This window comes from Ovis aries, chromosome 24 (assembly GCF_016772045.2).
Source record: "Ovis aries strain OAR_USU_Benz2616 breed Rambouillet chromosome 24, ARS-UI_Ramb_v3.0, whole genome shotgun sequence".
Taxonomy (NCBI): domain Eukaryota; kingdom Metazoa; phylum Chordata; class Mammalia; order Artiodactyla; family Bovidae; genus Ovis; species Ovis aries.
This window is the reverse complement of record NC_056077.1, coordinates 10,631,506-10,648,005: the sequence shown is the minus strand read 5'-3', so window position 1 is coordinate 10,648,005 and position 16,500 is coordinate 10,631,506. Positions and strand designations below refer to the sequence as shown.

Below are 16,500 nucleotides of genomic sequence, written 5' to 3'. Positions count from 1 at the left end.
CAACCAGGTTGTGTAGGAGCAGGTGCCATTTGCTGAAATGGGGCCCGTGGGTTCTGGGGGTGACCTGAGGTCAGTGATGCGTGGGGTAAGGTCTTGGGTAGTTCTAGTATTTGGCAGGAGGTTTGGTAATTCCCAAACTCCAACTTGGCCCCATTACCTCTCCTCATGAGTCCCCTGAGGGAGCTGTATGAACAAGGGACAGAGGCCAGCAGGGCACAAGGCAGAGCCTTGTTCCTAGAGGGGCTTGTGCCAAGGGTAGTGGGCTGGGTATACAGCCCAGCACAAGGCTAAAGAGTTCTACTTCCCCCAGCTCCAGTACAAGCCCCAGTAACACCTAGATCCTCCCATGGCTCTGAAAACCGTGCAATGATGCAGGGAGAGAAGGCTACCCTTCTGTCCTCTTGTGTGTCCTCCTTCATTGGAGGGGCTTTGAAGGATGAGTAGGAGTTCACCAAGTGGGACTGAGAGAAAGGGAATCCCAAGAGGAGGAAATAGGGTGTGCAAAGGCTTTGGTCAGCCTCTTCATCCTCATTGCAGGTTTCCACGGTGACAGCCTTGGCACAGAGCCTCTTTAGCAGCCAGAGTGAAATAGAATCAGCCTGGAGTGAAGCGGTGCAGAGCAAGATTCATGCTGAGAACAGCCGAGACCGTAAGATCCTGCACTGCTGGTTGAAGGGCCCACAGCGGGAGCTGAACCTAACGGCAGCCTACAGGCACACGGAGCAGGTAAGGGTCCAGGTGGCCCATGCTGGAGACTTTGCCATCGAGAGACCCTGAATCCCATATCTGGGATGGGGAAGCCTACTAGTTTGGCCTATAAGCCTCCCCAAGCCTCAGTTTCTTTATCTATAAAATGGAACCCAGCCATACTAGCGCTGACCGCAGAGCAAAGGTCAGCCACCTGGTACTGGACATCCAAGTGCTTCATTCCTGCTGGGCCCCTGGAGAGGCCTGGCCATAGCAGTGTGCCTGTGCAACCTTGAGGTCTGATGGTGTGGAAGCTGCAGCCCATTTGATCAGCCCTTCTTGGTGGTCATTCCTGGGGTAATGAGTGGGCAGTGGGGGCTGCTCCTGGAGACCCCCAGGGCAGGATGTTTCGCAGCTTGGACCCTCGGGGCATCCCTCTGCATCAGCCTGGTCCTCATTGCAGCCATGGAAGAGTCATGTATCGCTGACGGCTCTGGGGACCAGTGCCAGGGGCCATCCTGAGGGCCTGCAGCTGGAGGGCAGCCTGGAGGAGCTGGTTCGAGACAGGAGCTTGTACCGGAAGCAGGGAACCTTCTTCCTTGTGTATGTGTGGCCCCTTCCCCCAGGCTGCTTCCCCCGAGGAGTAGTGCTTGCCCGGGTCTCCTGTTCTCCAGCATGGAGGGTCACCAGGGAGTGGGGTGTGCTGTGCTGCCTGGAGGGGCCCAGACAGAACCCAGAGCTCAGAGATGAGCCCCCTCCCTGAAAGCCCCCGTGTCCCTCACCTCCTTTCATTCATGTGCCAAGGTGGGCATAGAAAACAGTCTCGTCACCCCAGGCTGAAAGTTGCTCTGGGGGAACCATTTCAGTTCCTGGAGGCCCAGCTGGTTGAAAAGCCTGTTTTTTGTTGGGGGCTGAACAGCACAGGGTTGGAGTCAGAGACCCAGCCTGAAGTCCAGGCTGTGCACTGACCAGCCAGGGACCCTTAGCCATCTACTGTCAGAACAGCAGCAGTAACCCAAACTAACAGCCCCTGCATCTGCCAAGGTCTCATCCACTTCTTAACCACATTTATATTTATTGAGCACCTACGGTGTTCCAGGGTTTCCCTGGTGGCTCAGATGGTGAAGAATCTGCCTGCAGTGCAGGAGACAGAGGAGACGTGGGTTCCATCCCTGGGTCTGGAAGATCCCCTGGAGAAGGGAATGGCAGCCCACTCCCGTATTCTCGCCTGGAGAATCCCATGGACAGAGGAGCCTGGTGGGCCATGGTCCATAGGGTTGCAAAGAGTCAGACACGACTGAAGGGCCTTCACATGCACGCACATAGACAAAGTCTTTTATAAAAACACGTGTTTGGCTGCATCAGGTCTTAGCTAGGCACACAGGATCTTTGTTGCGGTGCTCAGGCTTCTCTAGTTGCGTTGCTCAAGCTCCTCTCTAGCTGTGGCACGCAGGCTCAGTAGTTGGAATGTGAGGGCTTAGTTGCTACGTGGCGTGTGGGATCTTAGTTCTCGGACCAGGGATCAAACCCACATCCCATGCATTGGAAGGTGGATTCCTAACCACTGGACCACCAGGCTAGTCCCCTGTAACAAAGTCTCAACTCTGCAAGACAGTGACAGGCCCCTGGGGCACAGGTGTCCTCTGACCCCGCCAGCTGCTTTAATGACTTCAGCCTGTTCCCCGCTCTCCATGCCAGGCACCCCTGGACTGTGCCCCTCCCGCAGCGCATCCTCCTGCAGGAGACCTTCACGGCCGACAGGCGGCACCAGCGTTACTCCCTGGAGAGCAGGGTGGTCCTGGGAGCCCAGGAGGAGACCCTGCAGACCGTGGTTCTGGGCTACCAGGCCGGGCACCCCTATGTGAGTAGGCTCCAGGGTTCAACGGGGAGGGGCTTCCATCTGCCTCTGACCCATCTGTGTGTGTGTGTGTGTGCATGTGTGTGGTTGTCCCTCCCAGGTCTGCGCGGGCCTGACCCACCCATACGACGGCAGGACCATCCCCAGGAGCTTGGATGGGTGCGTGGTTTTGTGGAATCGGCATGTGGTAAGTGAAGATCCCAGAGCTCTTTTCACCCCAGTGGTCCCCAGTTCAGGTTGCCACCTTCTCTCAACTGGACGAAGCAAACGGAGAATTCCGGCCCGAGTTTTCTGTTCTGCTGTCTGCCTAATTCAATCTACTTGAGAGCCCGAGGGAGTTTTTCAACACGCCAGCATAGTCATTGTCACCCCCTTACTTAAAAACCCTCACCTCTTCTCTTGGGAGAAAGACCCCAGCCCGGACCTGTGCTAGTCCGAGACCGTGATTGGGACGTGTCTGCTTTGTAATCCTGAGAGCCGCAAGGCCTGGCGCACAGTCAGTGCTTAATGAATAGCTGTTGGCCTGGTGCTGTTGCAAGCCCATTCTAGGACTCCCCTGGCAGTCCAGTGCTTAAGACTCTGTGCTTCCAGGGCAGGGGGCACAGGTTCAATTCCTGGTTGGGGAAGTTCCACGCGACCACAATTTTAAAAATAGAAAGAAAAAATGCATTACATACCTAATTTAGAGCAGGGATTGATCAAGTTTTTCTCTGAAGGACCAGATGGTAACTACTGTAGCCTTGGCAGGTCATACAGCCAGTGTTGCAACTACTCATCTCTGCCTTTGTAGCTCACAAACATTGCAGGGAAGACACAAATGAATGGGCACAGCTGTGTTCTGATAAAACTTTTGCTGTGGGCTGGATGTTTGTGTACCCACCCCCCTCCCCAGATTCATATGCTGAAGCTCTAATGTGATGGCATTTGGAAGTGCGGGCTTTGGGTAATCAAGGTCATGAGGGTGGAGCCCTTATGATAAGATTGTTGTTCAGCTGCTGAGCGCTCAGTCATGTCCGACTCTTTGCCATCCCATGGACTGCAGCCCACCAAGTTTCCCTTCCTTCACTATCTCCCAGAGTTTGCTCAATCTCATGTGCATTGAGTTGGTGATGCCATCCAGCTGTCTCATCCTCTGTTGCCCTCCTTCTCCTCCTGCCTTCAATCTTTCCCAGCATCAGGGTTTTTCCAGTGAGTTGGCTCTTTGCATCAGGTGGCCAAAGTATTGGAGCTTCAGCATCAGTCCTTCCAATGAATATTCAGGTTTGATTTCTAAGATGGACTGGTTTGATCTACTTGCAGTCCAAGAGACCCTCAAGAGTCTTCTCTAGCACCACAGTTCGAAAGCATCAATTCTGTTCTCAGCCTTCTTTATGGTCTGAATCTCACATCCGTACATGACTACTGGAAAAACCATACCTTTAACTATACGGACCTTTGTCAGCAAAGTGATGTCTCTGCTTTTTAATACACTGTCTAGGTTTGTCATACAGCTTTCTTCCAAGGAGCTAGCCTCTTTTAATTTTATGGCTGTAGTTGCTGTGTGCAGTGATTTTGGAGCCTAAGAAAATAAAGTCTGTCACTGTTTCCATTTTTTCCCCATCCATTTGCCATGAAGTGATTAATCTTAATGGTAAGATTAGTGTCCTTCCAAAAAGAGGATCAGAGCTGAGCTTTCTCTCCACCATCTGAGGACACAATGAGAAAAGCCATCTGCAAACCAGCAAGAGGTTTCTCACCAGAACCCATCCATGCCTGGCACCTTGGTTTTAGACTTCCAGCCTCCAGAACTGTGAGATGTAAAATTTCTGGTATTTGAGTCACGCAGTCTGTGGTATTTCTGTTATAGCAGGTTAAACAACTTGATTTGCAAAAATAGGCTGGCCAGTTTCCCCCGCTCCCAGTCTGTAGTTTTTAACCCCTGACTTAGAGGGTCTTCGGAGAAGGCGATGGCACCCCACTCCAGTACTCTTGCCTGGAAAATCCCATGGATGGAAGAGCCTGGTGGGCTGCAGTACATGGGGTCGCGATGAGTCGGACACGACTGAGCGACTTCACTTTCACTTTTCACTTTCATGCATTGGAGAAGGAAATGGCAACCCACTCCAGTGTTCTTGCCTGGAGAATCCCAGGGACGGGGGAAGCCCGGTGGGCTGCTGTCTGTGGGGTCGCACAGAGTCGGACAGGACTGAAGCGACTTAGCAGCAGTAGTAGAGGGTCTTGGCATTTGTCTTTTAGGAGTGAAACTCATTTTTGCCTCTGTGCCCTTAGCAAATCATCTTATGTCTCTGGATCTCAGTTTCCTCTTCTGTGCAGAGGAGACAGCAATCTTCATCTCCTGCGCAGTGTTACGAGGATTGAAATGGATTACACGGATCTTTCTTGAGTACTTGTTGTGCAGTTGCTACGTCAGGGCTGACTCTTTGTGACCCAATGGACAGCAGCACGCCAGGCTCCTCTGTCCTTCACTGTCTCCTGGAGTTTGCTGAAACTCATGTCTACTGAGTCAGTGATGCCATCCAACCATTTCATCCTCTATCACCCCCTTCTCATTTTGCCTTCAGTATTTCCCAGCATCAGCGTCTTTTTAAGTGAGTCAGCTTTTTGCATCAGGTGGCCAAAGTATTGGAGTTTCAGCTGGAGGATCAGTCCTTCCAAGATTGTACTTGGGTGCAATCTTGAGTACTTACAACATGGCTATAGGCCCTCATCCAAGTCTCCTTCCTGACCCCTCTAGGAAAAGACGCTCCAAGAGATGATCCCATTCTCCAGCAAGCATGTATTGAGCACCTGCTGTGTGCCGGGCCCTGGAGAAGGAAGACAGTGGTGGTTTCTCCCTTGGGGATATCCACAGGTCTCGGGCTGGAGCCGGGCCAGCTGCTACATGGAGAGACACCTGTGTTTCTGGGGCCTCACTTCCCCGCCTGTCAAACTGAAGCTGTGAGCAGGCCCCAGGTTTGGGAGTTGGAGGTCCTGAGGGGAAACCATGGGCAAGATGACGACCCAGAACACCTGCGCAAATGTTTCCCAGTGGTGTGTCCTGTTTTCTAAACCGGAGATTGCAAAATGGCGAATGGGCCAAATCCAGCCTGCAGATGTGTTTTGTTTGGCCTGCTTAGCATTTAAATTAAAGGGGAAAAAGTGTCAACATTTAAATCAGAAGATTTGGAATAAAACGCAGATCTCTGCTTCTAATTATAAAAAATTGGAAGATCTGACCCACTGGGCCTGAAACCCCACCTGACACCAACAGGCTAGAACCAAGTAGGTGGGGATCCTTTAATTTAATTTAATTTGACTGTTCTTTCTAAAACCCTGTGTGCTCAGTCATGTCCATCTCTTTGTGACCCCATGAGCTGTAGCCCGCCAGGCTCCTCTGTCCATGGGATTGTCTAGGCAAGAATACTGGAGTGGGTTGCCGTTTCCTTCTCCAGGGTTTTAAAACTGTATCTTTGTTTAATGACACACATTTTTTGCTTCTCTTGGACCTTTGTTTCTTCCTTCTCCATCCTGGCTCTAAAATAAAGCTGTGTATTCTTTTAGAGACGTTCACCAATGATAAAATTCTAGTGGCAAGACATTTTTTAACTTCTCAGTCAGCACAGGTGGGAAAAGATGGCAGCCTGTTGCTTGTACTTAGCATGTGGCAGAAGCGAAATAGTTGTTGAGTGAATAAGTGATTAACTGTGTGTGTATTTCCTGTTGCTGCTATAATAAATTGCCACAAACTTAGCGGCTTAACACAACACAAATTTATCTTACATTTCTTGAGATCTGAAATAAAAAATGGGTTTCACTTGGCTGAAATCAAGGTGTTTCCAGGATTGCATTCTTTCCAGAAGTTCCAGGGGAGAATCCTTTTATTTTTTATTTTTTTTTTGCCTTTTCTAACTTCTAAAAACCACCCATGTGTCTTGATTTATGGTCCCTTTCTCTGTTTTCAAAGGTAACAGAGTGGTGTCTTCCTCTCTCTGACTGTGACTGTCTTGGCTCCCTCTTATATGAATCCTTGAAGCTTCCCGGGAAGTCCAATGGTTAGGACTCTATGTTTTCACTGCAGAGGCCACAGGTTCAATACCTGGTCAGGGAACTAAGATCTCACGTGCTGTTTGACCAAAAAGAAAAATCCAACACAAACCAAAAAAGCCTTGTGATCAGCTCATTGGATAATCCAGGATAATCTGCCCATCTCAAGATCCTTAACTGTAAAATCTCTTTTGCCCTGTAAAGTAACAGATTCCCAGAGTTCAGGGTTGAGGACATGGACATTTTGGGGACGGTGGGTATTTTTCTGCCTGCCAGAAATTAAACATTCTTCCACTTGGCATGGCATTGCCTTTGGGATTTCAGGCTATAACTACAACTAGCGATTCTGCATTCGTCTAGATATTTGTTGAGCACCTACTGTGCACCTGGTGCCATGCTGAGTGTTACAACTGCAGCAGTGACTAGAACAATCACCCTTATGAATGAGACACAGGCCCTTAAGCCTACCCTGCTCGCCCTACCTGTGGGCGCTGGAGTTTACCATACATATCAAAGGCCCTCCTGGGCACCTGCCCCACTTCCTTTCCTGTGAGTGGCACAGTGTAGACTGCTTTCACCCATCAATCTTAGGGCCACTTTGATTGCTGGGTTCCGAGGGTGGCCTCTGCAGGCACTCAGAGACGGGAAGTCCCCTCTCTGAGGGCCGTTGGTTCTTGTACAGGCTAAGAACAGAGGTGTCGAGGCCACTCTGAAGGTCAACCAGAAAGTCCTGCTGCACGTGAAGGCTCTTCACCATGACAGATCGCAGCGTGGTGAAGTCTGGCATAACCTGGCCTTGGACGTGGCTCACTCCTTCCAGGTACCCATCCCTGGGCTGGGCAAATGCTGGTTGGTGACCTCCAAGCAGAGCTTGACTGTTGGCAAGAGTAAAAGGTACTGTCTGTTCTTTCCTAGCTGAGGTTTCCCCAAGCCCTGAATGTGGACGGGGACATTGTCTTCAGACAGAGTCACAAGGGAGCATATGACTGTGGCGTGGATGCACGAGCTACCATCAACCGCAACGTCACGTCCCAGGTCAGATGACTGAGTTCTGCCTCTTAGCTGGGGGAGGAGGGGATTTAATGTTAGCATGCAGGTGTCCTGTATGGGAGGTGGCAGGGCTATCAGCCCTGGCAAGCTGATAGCACAGGCTTTATTTTGGCAGCATGCCTATGATGAATCAGGGTGCACCTCTATGACAAAAGTTTGCTTTACTGTGAAAGTTTATTCTGCAGTCATGTCGCAGTTCATTGTGGGTCTACTCCACACAGTCACTCGGGGACCCAGGCTCCCACCACCCTGTGGCTCTGCCCTAGCAGGCTAGATGAGGAGAAAGAGGGTGAGAATTTTGCAGAGGTTTTTGTTCTCAGGCGCATAAGTAATTCCACTGGTGGGAACTCATCACTTGACCCCCACCCAGCTGCAAGGGAGGCTGGGAAATGCAGTTTTAGCCATATGTCCTAGCGGGAAAGGAAGTGCGTTTTGGTGAATATATAGCAGCCACTGTGGGTATATTCATTAATTCACCATATATAGATAGTGTCTCTGCTGTATGCCAGGCTCTGTGCGACGTACTGAGACTGCACGGATGCCTGTGTTTCTGTTCCCATCTCCAAGGACCTTTCAGGTTCAAATCCTAGCTCCACTGTTGACTTGCTGTGTGACCTTGGGTAAATTATTCAACCTCGCTGAGCATTAGTTTTTCCTCCTGTGAAGAAGGATAGTAATACCAGCCTGTGAGAGCAGGGGTGATGATTGAATAAGATGATGATTGTAAAATCAGCTTCCCAGTGCCTGGTTCATAGTCAGGGTCAAATAAATGGCAGCCGTAAACACGGGAGGCATGAGCAGACACCGTGGCAGGGGGAGGATGCAGTCTGTAGTCCAAGAGCTGTCCTCTCAGCCCCGTGTCTGGGGCCTCACTTCTCAAGCTTCCAGGTAAGGCAGTCTCCGTAAGATTTAGGCTGAGAACCGTCCTGGAAGGATGGCAGCTTCAGGCATCTGCTGTGGGGCCTGTCCCAAACTTATCCCTCCTCAGTGCCCAGCCAGCCACCTTCTTGGGTTCTGCATCTCTCTCCCTCACCCTTTCTCCACTTCCCCCTCCCAACAGGTCTCGGTCCAGCTGAATGGATCTGACTCCCACTCGGTGGTTTCCTTGCAGCTCAGACGTCCCCGTGGACCCACGTTTCCTCCAGACTTACAGGTACAGATGGTGGTCCCTTCAGGATGACCTCAGTTACCTGCCAAGTGTTGTCTTTGAGCAGCCAGCTTGCTGGGAGATGGAGCGGAAGGAAGGGAGGATGGAGGGGAGGGAGCAGGGGGAGGGCCACACCACGATGCTAAGCTTAGCCAGACAGCCCCTCCAGAATCAAGAACAGATGGGAAGGAGATTTCCAAATCCGTCATTTGGAAGTGATTGTCCAGGCAAGAAGGGTTTTCAGCTCCCTGGAGGGTGAAAGGATCACATTTCACCCTTGAAAAAGGAGAGAGGCAGAATTGTCCTCAAAACCCTGCCCTGTGGTTGGGTCTGGAAGAAACTGTATGAGCCTTCAGAACGGCTTTTTAGATCCCAGAGTATTTTGCCCAGTGTGGGGTAGAAACACATAGCGTTTCATTCTCCAGAGAAAGGAAGAGGCAGGGAGAGGCGTGCAGGTGGGAGGGCGGTGCTCTGTTCCTCCAGGGCCGGCTTTGTAGAAAGCCCCCCACCTTGGTTGCTTTGAGAGTATGCTGTGTACACAGGAATTAGGCTGTCGGCTGGGGACATGGAGGTGTAGGTGGGTAGCCCCCACTGCGATGAGGACCAGAATTCGATAGCAATTTTCAAATGCCTGCTGTAGCCTCAGTCCTTTGCCTGTGGGTTTTGACAGCTCGAGGGGAGCCCGAGAAGGGCTCTGAAGAATGAAGCTGGTCGCTCTCAGAGATGTGTTTTCACATGTGTTGGTATCTCTGAAATCAGGATGTGTCTTCAGACCCACACTGGTTCATTGTCTCATAGGCAGCCTTTTCACTTTTGAGATGTATAAAATCAGGGCACCTGTCAGACTGGAAAATGTGCCATCGCTGAAGTCAGTTATAACGGGAGCTGATGGCCCTTGACTGTTTGTCGTGTGCCAGGCTCTGGTCTCAGCCCTTGACGTGGACCTTCTCGTGGATGCCTCGTGGTGCTGCTGTCTCGGCATTTTGCAGAGGAGACTCTGAGGCACAGAGAGGTGATGTGCCCTGTACAAGGTCATGGAGCGCATAAGTGGAGGGTCTTGGATGGGCACCCAGGCAGTCTGGATGTGGAGCCCAGCGTGGCCCCAGCACTCATGGAGAGAGAGGAGTCCTGTTGGAACCTTGGGTGCTGGGTCACCTAATGGATTCAGGCTTTATTATTACTTTTTTAAAAATTAGAGTACAGTTGATTTACAATGTTGTGTTAGTTTCAGATGTACAGCGAAGTGATTTAGTTATACATATGGGTTGGGAAGATCCTTTGGAGAAGGGAACAGCTACCCAGTCCAGTATTCTGGCCTGGAGAATTCCGTGGACTGTATAGTCCATGGGGTCGCAAAGAGTTGGACACGAATGAGCGACTTTCACTTCATATATGTATATATATCTCCACTCTTTTTAATGTTCTTTTCCCATATAGGCCATTAAAAGTATTGAGTATATTATTACTTTTTAAAACAACAGGAGCCTTTGCTCACATTATCTCTGTGTTTGAATGAGGGCTGGACCTGGGTGGCAGGAACCCAGCCTTCTCAAACCCATCCCCCGCAAAACATCAGGTATCTCTTCACTGATGTTTCTCAACCTAATTTTCATTACTGCATCCCCGACCAAGGAGGCTTGTTAGACACTTTTTCCCTAATTGTCCCCTCTATGAAAATATAAGTCCACACATGTCCTGTATTTCTGTTATGTGTGGATGCATATCTGTGCCTTGTATAAGAATTTTTTTTTTTTAACCAAAGCCCCCTCACCAGAACCACTTATGCATTTAAGGTGATATTGCCTCTATTGAGAGTGCATGCTCCACAAGACCTCTCGGGCCCACAGAGTCAATCAGAGAAGACACAGTGTCCCCTGGAAGTTCCCAGCCTCAGCTGCATGTTAGAAGCAGGTGGGGGCAGTTTTATTAATAGAACATACCCGGACTGCAGCCTGGAGATGCTGAGTTGGTTAGTTAGGGTGTCCCAGGCACTCTTTTTAAAAATTAATAAATCTCAGTTTTTACAGCAGTTTTAGGTTTACAGGAAAATTGAGCAGAAAGTATGGAGGGTTCTCACAGACGCCTGTCCTCCACGCAGTTTTCCCGCTTATCAACATCTTGTGGGACTTGCCTGGTGGTCCATTGGTAGACTGTGCTTCCACTGCTGTGGGGTGCCAGTTCGATCCCTGGCCGGGGACTGAGATCCTGCATGCTGCACGGCTTGGCCAAAATAAAAAAATAAATAGATAAAAGGAGAATGTTTAAAAAATAAGCCAAACATCTTGCCTTAGTGTGGTACATTTGCTAAAATGGAGGGACCGATATTAATTCATTACGAACTAAAGTGCGTCATTTACTTTAAGGTTCTCTCTTTGTGCCATACATTTTGTGGGTTTTGCCAAGTGCATAATGTCATAAATCAGCTTTTGCTGTATCATACACAGTAGCTTCACTGCCCTAAATATCCTCCACGATTCCTCTGTTCCTCCTTCCCTCTCTCTCACCCTCTGGCCACCAGTTACCATTTTCTGTATATTTAGTTTTCCCTTTTCCCCGGGAACATCACACAGTTGGAATCATTCATTCTGTAGCCTTGAAGTGAAAGATTGGTTTGTTTCATTTAGAATGTGCTGTTACAATTCCTTTGTGTCTTTTCATGGCTTAATAGCTCATTTCCCTTTATCACTCAATACTGTTGCCTTGCATGGGAAACACTACTGTCTATCAATGCAAGTAGCGAGGGGCTAGGCATGCTTGTAAAAGCTCCCCATGCGATTGTAATGTGCAGACTGGGCCGGGCCAGTTTCTACCCTGTAGTGGGGGAACCGAGGCCCAGGTCAGGAAGTGGGCTTCAGATCCTACAGAGCTGGTGGAAGAGCGGGCCTCGCCGCTCACACCCTACTCCTCCCCCCATCACCCTGGGGAGCCGGGCCAGACCTTTGCTCCAACCTCACCCCAGGTGTGAAAGTGAAGTCGCTCAGTTATGTTTGACTCTTTGTGACCCCGTGGATTGTAGCCTGCACCAGGCTCCTCTGTCCATGGGATTTTTCAGGCAAGAATACTGGAGTGGGGTGCAATTTCCTTCTCCAGGGGATCTTCCCAACCCAGGGATGGAACCCAGCTCTCTTGCCTTTCAGGCAGACGCTTTACCCTCTGAGCCACCAGGGAACTCACCCCAAGTGTGGCCCCTCCTTATCCACCAGACACTCTTCCCTTTGACCTCCAGAGCTTCTAGGGCTTCTCTGGGCCCCAAGGGGCACTGTGGAGCATCCTTTTCTGTAACTGAATTGCCCAGGGGTCTTCTGCTCCCCCCAGCAGCCCTATTTCAGGCACAAGCATGAGTTCTAGAGCCAGGCAGGCCCAGGTTGAATATGTGAGCCTCAGTTTCTCCATTTGTAAGATAGAAATCCCCCCTCACAGGTAGTGGGAAGGACAAGGTGATTCTGTTCCTAGGCAAGGACCTGGGGTCAGGAAAGGCTTCCCCTGTTCTTCCCTCTGTCTTATTTCTCTTCCTGAGTGTTTGCTGTCCACTGTGTTTGGTGATGCTCAGTGCTAGAGTGACTCGGGATGACTTCCTGGAAGAAGAGGCCCTCCTACATACCCAGATCCCACAGACCCTTCCTGTCCTTCCTCTGCTTTTTTTTTTTTATAATATCTTTTAAAAAAAGAGGGGTTCCCCTGGTGGCTCAGATGGTAAAGCATCTGCCTGTAATGCAGACAGAGCCAGGTTTGATCCCTGGGTTGAGAAGATCTTCTGGAGAAGGGAATAGCTTCCCACTCCAGTATTCTTGCCTGGAGAATCCCATGGACAGAGAGAGGAACCTGGCAGACTACAGTCTATAGGGTCACAAGGAATCAGACATGACTGAGTGACTAATGCTTTCACTTTTACTGTTTTATAAAAGTATGTATTTATTTATCACATGGCTGTGCTGAGTCTCAGTTGTGGCACGTGGTGTCTTCCTGTGTCATGGGAGATCTTTCGTTGCAACACACGGATCCTCTACTTGAGCCGCAAGGGCTCAGCAGTTGTGGCTCACACACTAAGTTGCTCTGTGGCATGTGGGATCTTAGTTTGTCCCCTGCATTGCAAGGTGGATTCTTAACTACTGGAGCATCAGGGAAGAACCCCCAACACCCCTGCTTCTAAACTCTGTCCTCTTTCCCTGCAGGTGCAGGGGGCTGCCAGGCGCTACAGAGAGCGCGGCGTCAATGGCTCCCTGTCTGTGCACGTGTCTGGTGAGGAGCTGGTTCTGCTGGAGGCCAGTGCGAGCCAGAACAGCCGGAGGAACACCCGGGGCTGGGGTGTGAGCGTCCTCCTACACCAGGAGGTCCTCAGAGCCCCCAGGGCTGTTCAGCTGCAGCTCTCCAGCAAGGTCGCCCCAGCCAGGTGACCGTCCCCAGGTGGCTTCAAGGAGGGAGGGGGCCTCTGAGGTTGAAGGGCTGAAGTCCTGGTAGATGGGAAATCATCACCCAGAAGTGCCCCCTGAGACCATCGCTGAACGGGATGGGACCATCCGCGCCATTCTTGATTTAAAGGCTTGAGCGGGTAGAAGGGAGGAGGGAGGAGACATTCAATTTTCCACTTTGATCTATTTTCCTTTCTTTTCTAGTTATAACAGCATTCACAGTTGTTGTCAAGTTGCTAAGTTATGTCTGATTCTTTTATGACCCAGTGAACTATAGCCTGCCAGGCTCCTCTGTCCTGGGATTTCCCAGGCAAGAATATTGGAATGGGTTGCCATTTCCTCCTCCAGGGGATCTTCGGGGCCGGAGATTGAACCCGTGCCTCCTGCATTGGCAGGCAGGTTCTTTACCGCCTAGCCTCCTGGGAAACCTTATTCCCAAACTTCAAAGGGTTTGAGGTAGATTATGAAAATGTACGTTGTTCTAGGTCAAGAACTGGCAAACTTTCAGGAAAGGACAGGATGGTAAATATGTTTGGATCTGCAGGCCACATGCTCTCTGTGGCAGGTACTCTGCTATTGTAGCACAAAAGCATCGTAGACAACATGTAAATCAATGCAAGTGGCCAAGTTCGGATAAAACTTTATTTACTATACAGGTGGGCTGGTTTTGGCCCACAGCTTACCAATTCTTATTCTGGGTTTCAAAAAAAAATACATGAGGAAATTAGGGTGAAGGGAAGGAAAAATGGGAAGATGATCAAAGTGGCATCAGTAAACGAAACGCGTGCCTTTTTCTAGAGTGGAGCTGACGATTTGACTCTGAGCTCCCTAGCAGCCATTGTAAAGTAAGAAACCAAACAATGGCATTATTTGTAAATAGTACCTTTCCTTAGGGAAACACACACTCACACACACACACACACACTCTCACACCTGTGTGAGTGTGCACCAAGGAAAGCATGGCTGATCTTGTCCCTGGTCTTGGTATTCCCATGGAAAGCATCTCCCACGGTGTCATATATAGAACATACCATGTGGGACTTCCCTGGTGGTCCAGTGGTTAAGACTCTGCACTTCCAGTGTGGGGGCATGGGTTCGATCCCTGGTCAGGAAAGTAAGTTTTTACATGCTTCGTGTGTGCTAAGTCACTTTAGTCATGTCCGACCCTTTGCGACCCCATGGATTATAGCCCGCCAGGCTCCTCTGTCCATGGGATTCTCCAGGCAAGAATACTGGAGTGCGTGGCCATGCCTTCCTCCAGGGGACCTTCCCTATTGAGGGATCAAACTCGTGTCTCCTGCAGCTCCTGCTTTGGCGGTCGGGTTCTTTACCACTAGCGCCACCTGGGAAGCCTTACGTGACTTGAGTCAAGAAAAGAAAAAAACTCAAACAAACAAAAAAACATGTGGATGACTGGCACCCTGTCACCTGCCCCGATTCTCCAGGAATTGTAACAGCAGGCTTCCTGGGACTGTTTTGTCCCTCGTCCCCGACCGTAATAACATAGACTGATAACTCATTAGCAATATCAGTTCAGCATCAGTAGTTCCACGCTTTCCTCCACTTTACAGAAGAAGAGACTGAGGTTCAGGGAGTTGTGTCCTCATGCAAGGCCCCATGGTGAGTGGGCAGCAGCGCTGGGATTCAACCTCCCATTTGGCTGACCTCAAAGCCTGTGATCTGGGCCCGCTGTTACACTGCATCCCTGCAGGCTGAGGGCCCAGTAAGGTGATCCCACGATGGGTCTGAACGTGGGGTTCAGGAACACACTTCATAGGGCCAGACTGGCTTACTTGAAAGGGAAAAACACCGTTTGCTACAGAGATAGCTGCTAATGTTTTCCACACTTCCATCACTTTCCTTCCTAGGATCTGGCTGTTTTCCAAAGCCCTGCTGGACCAGAACACAGTGCAGCTCTTCCTCAAGGCCTCCGAGGAGCGGAGAGGAGGTCGGGTCCTGACCCTGCGGAGCCAAGCCCAGCACACAGTGGCCGCCTGGGCAGCCCTGCCCCGTCTTCTGACCGTCGTGGGGGTGCTGAAGCAGAAGGAGGCGCTCCGAGAGGGTGAGAGCCCAGGGGGCACTGTGGGATCGTGGGCGAGCACTCTCTGTGGGTCCTCCACGTAGATGAAACCCTGCACATATTCAGGTCCACAGATGCTCTGTTCCAGCGTCACACACACTCGTGATGCCCTTTGGTGAGCAGTTAGTACCTCGGACTTCGCTAGGGGCTCAGCTGGTACAGGATCTGCCTGCCAGTGCAGGAGACTCCAGAAACACAGGTTCGAACCCTGGGTCAGGAAGATGCCCTGGAGGAGGAAATGGCAACCCACTCCAGTATTCTTCGGGCTTCCCTGGTGGCTCAGAGGGTAAAGAATTTGCCTGCAATGCAGGAGACTGGAGTTCGATCCCTGTGTTGGGAAGAACCACCGGAGAAGGGAATGGCAGCCTACTCCAGTATTCTTGCCTGGAGAACTCCACGGACAGAGATACTAGCAGACTGTAGTCCATGGGGTCACCAAAGCGTTGGACACGACTGAGCGAGTAACGCTTTCAAAATGAGTCTTCTGCTGTGTAAATACTAAACAGAGGGAGTGACTGGATGAGACACATGGGACTGAGTAATTTTCTTTTTGGAGGGTGGAGTACAAACTGGTTTTGTTGTGTTTTGAGATTAATCCATGTTGTTACAAGTAGCAATTGTCATTTCTCCATTGTAGTCCGTTGTATGAATATCCCATGATTTCTTTGTACATCTTACTTTTTTTTTTTTATTATGCAACACATTTTAGAAATTGAAAACCAAACTAAACAGGCTACCTTGTACAGGACTTGTCAGAGCCTTAGCATGCTAATGGATATTGGAAATATCCAGGAAGGGGACTGAGTGCAATGTTCCCTTCTAACACTTGTTTTATTTTTTGGCTGTGCTAGGTCTTTGTCGTGATGTGTCGGCTCTTCATTTATGCCATATGGGCTTTCTAGTTGTGGGACGTGGGCTTAGTTGCCCCTCAGCATGTGGGATCTTAGTTCACCAGTTCAGTTCAGTCACTCAGTCGTGTCCAGTTCTTTGTGATCCCATGGACTGCAGTCAGGCTTCCCTGTCCATCAGCGACTCCTGGAGCTTGCTCAGACTTATTTCCATTGAGTTGGTGATGCGATCCAACCATCTCATCCTCTCTTGCCCCCTTCTCCTCCTGCCTTCAATCCTTCCCAGCATCAGGGTCTTTTCCAATGAGTCAGCTCTTCAAATCATGTGGCCAAAGTATTGGAGCTTCAGCTTCAGCATCAGTCCTTCCAATGAATAGTTCACCAACCAGGGGTCAAAC

General features: G+C 50.2%; 1 protein-coding gene across 3 annotated transcripts in view; it reads left to right on the top strand.

The window, feature by feature from the left end:
• The window catches only part of LOC105604659 (uncharacterized), a 166,254-nt gene that overhangs the window by 67,635 nt on the left and 82,119 nt on the right, over nt 1-16,500 (top strand). For all 3 annotated transcript variants that reach the window (XR_009598382.1, XM_060405888.1, XM_060405889.1), the window contains exons 29-37: nt 538-726; nt 1,151-1,290; nt 2,386-2,548; nt 2,646-2,732; nt 7,251-7,388; nt 7,484-7,603; nt 8,679-8,771; nt 12,938-13,155; nt 15,043-15,236. Coding sequence is in view for 2 of the 3 variants with exons in the window: in XM_060405888.1 (XP_060261871.1) it covers nt 538-726; nt 1,151-1,290; nt 2,386-2,548; nt 2,646-2,732; nt 7,251-7,388; nt 7,484-7,603; nt 8,679-8,771; nt 12,938-13,155; nt 15,043-15,236 (1,342 nt within the window). In the remaining variant the exon portion in view is untranslated. The remainder of the gene's footprint in view (nt 1-537; nt 727-1,150; nt 1,291-2,385; nt 2,549-2,645; nt 2,733-7,250; nt 7,389-7,483; nt 7,604-8,678; nt 8,772-12,937; nt 13,156-15,042; nt 15,237-16,500) is intronic.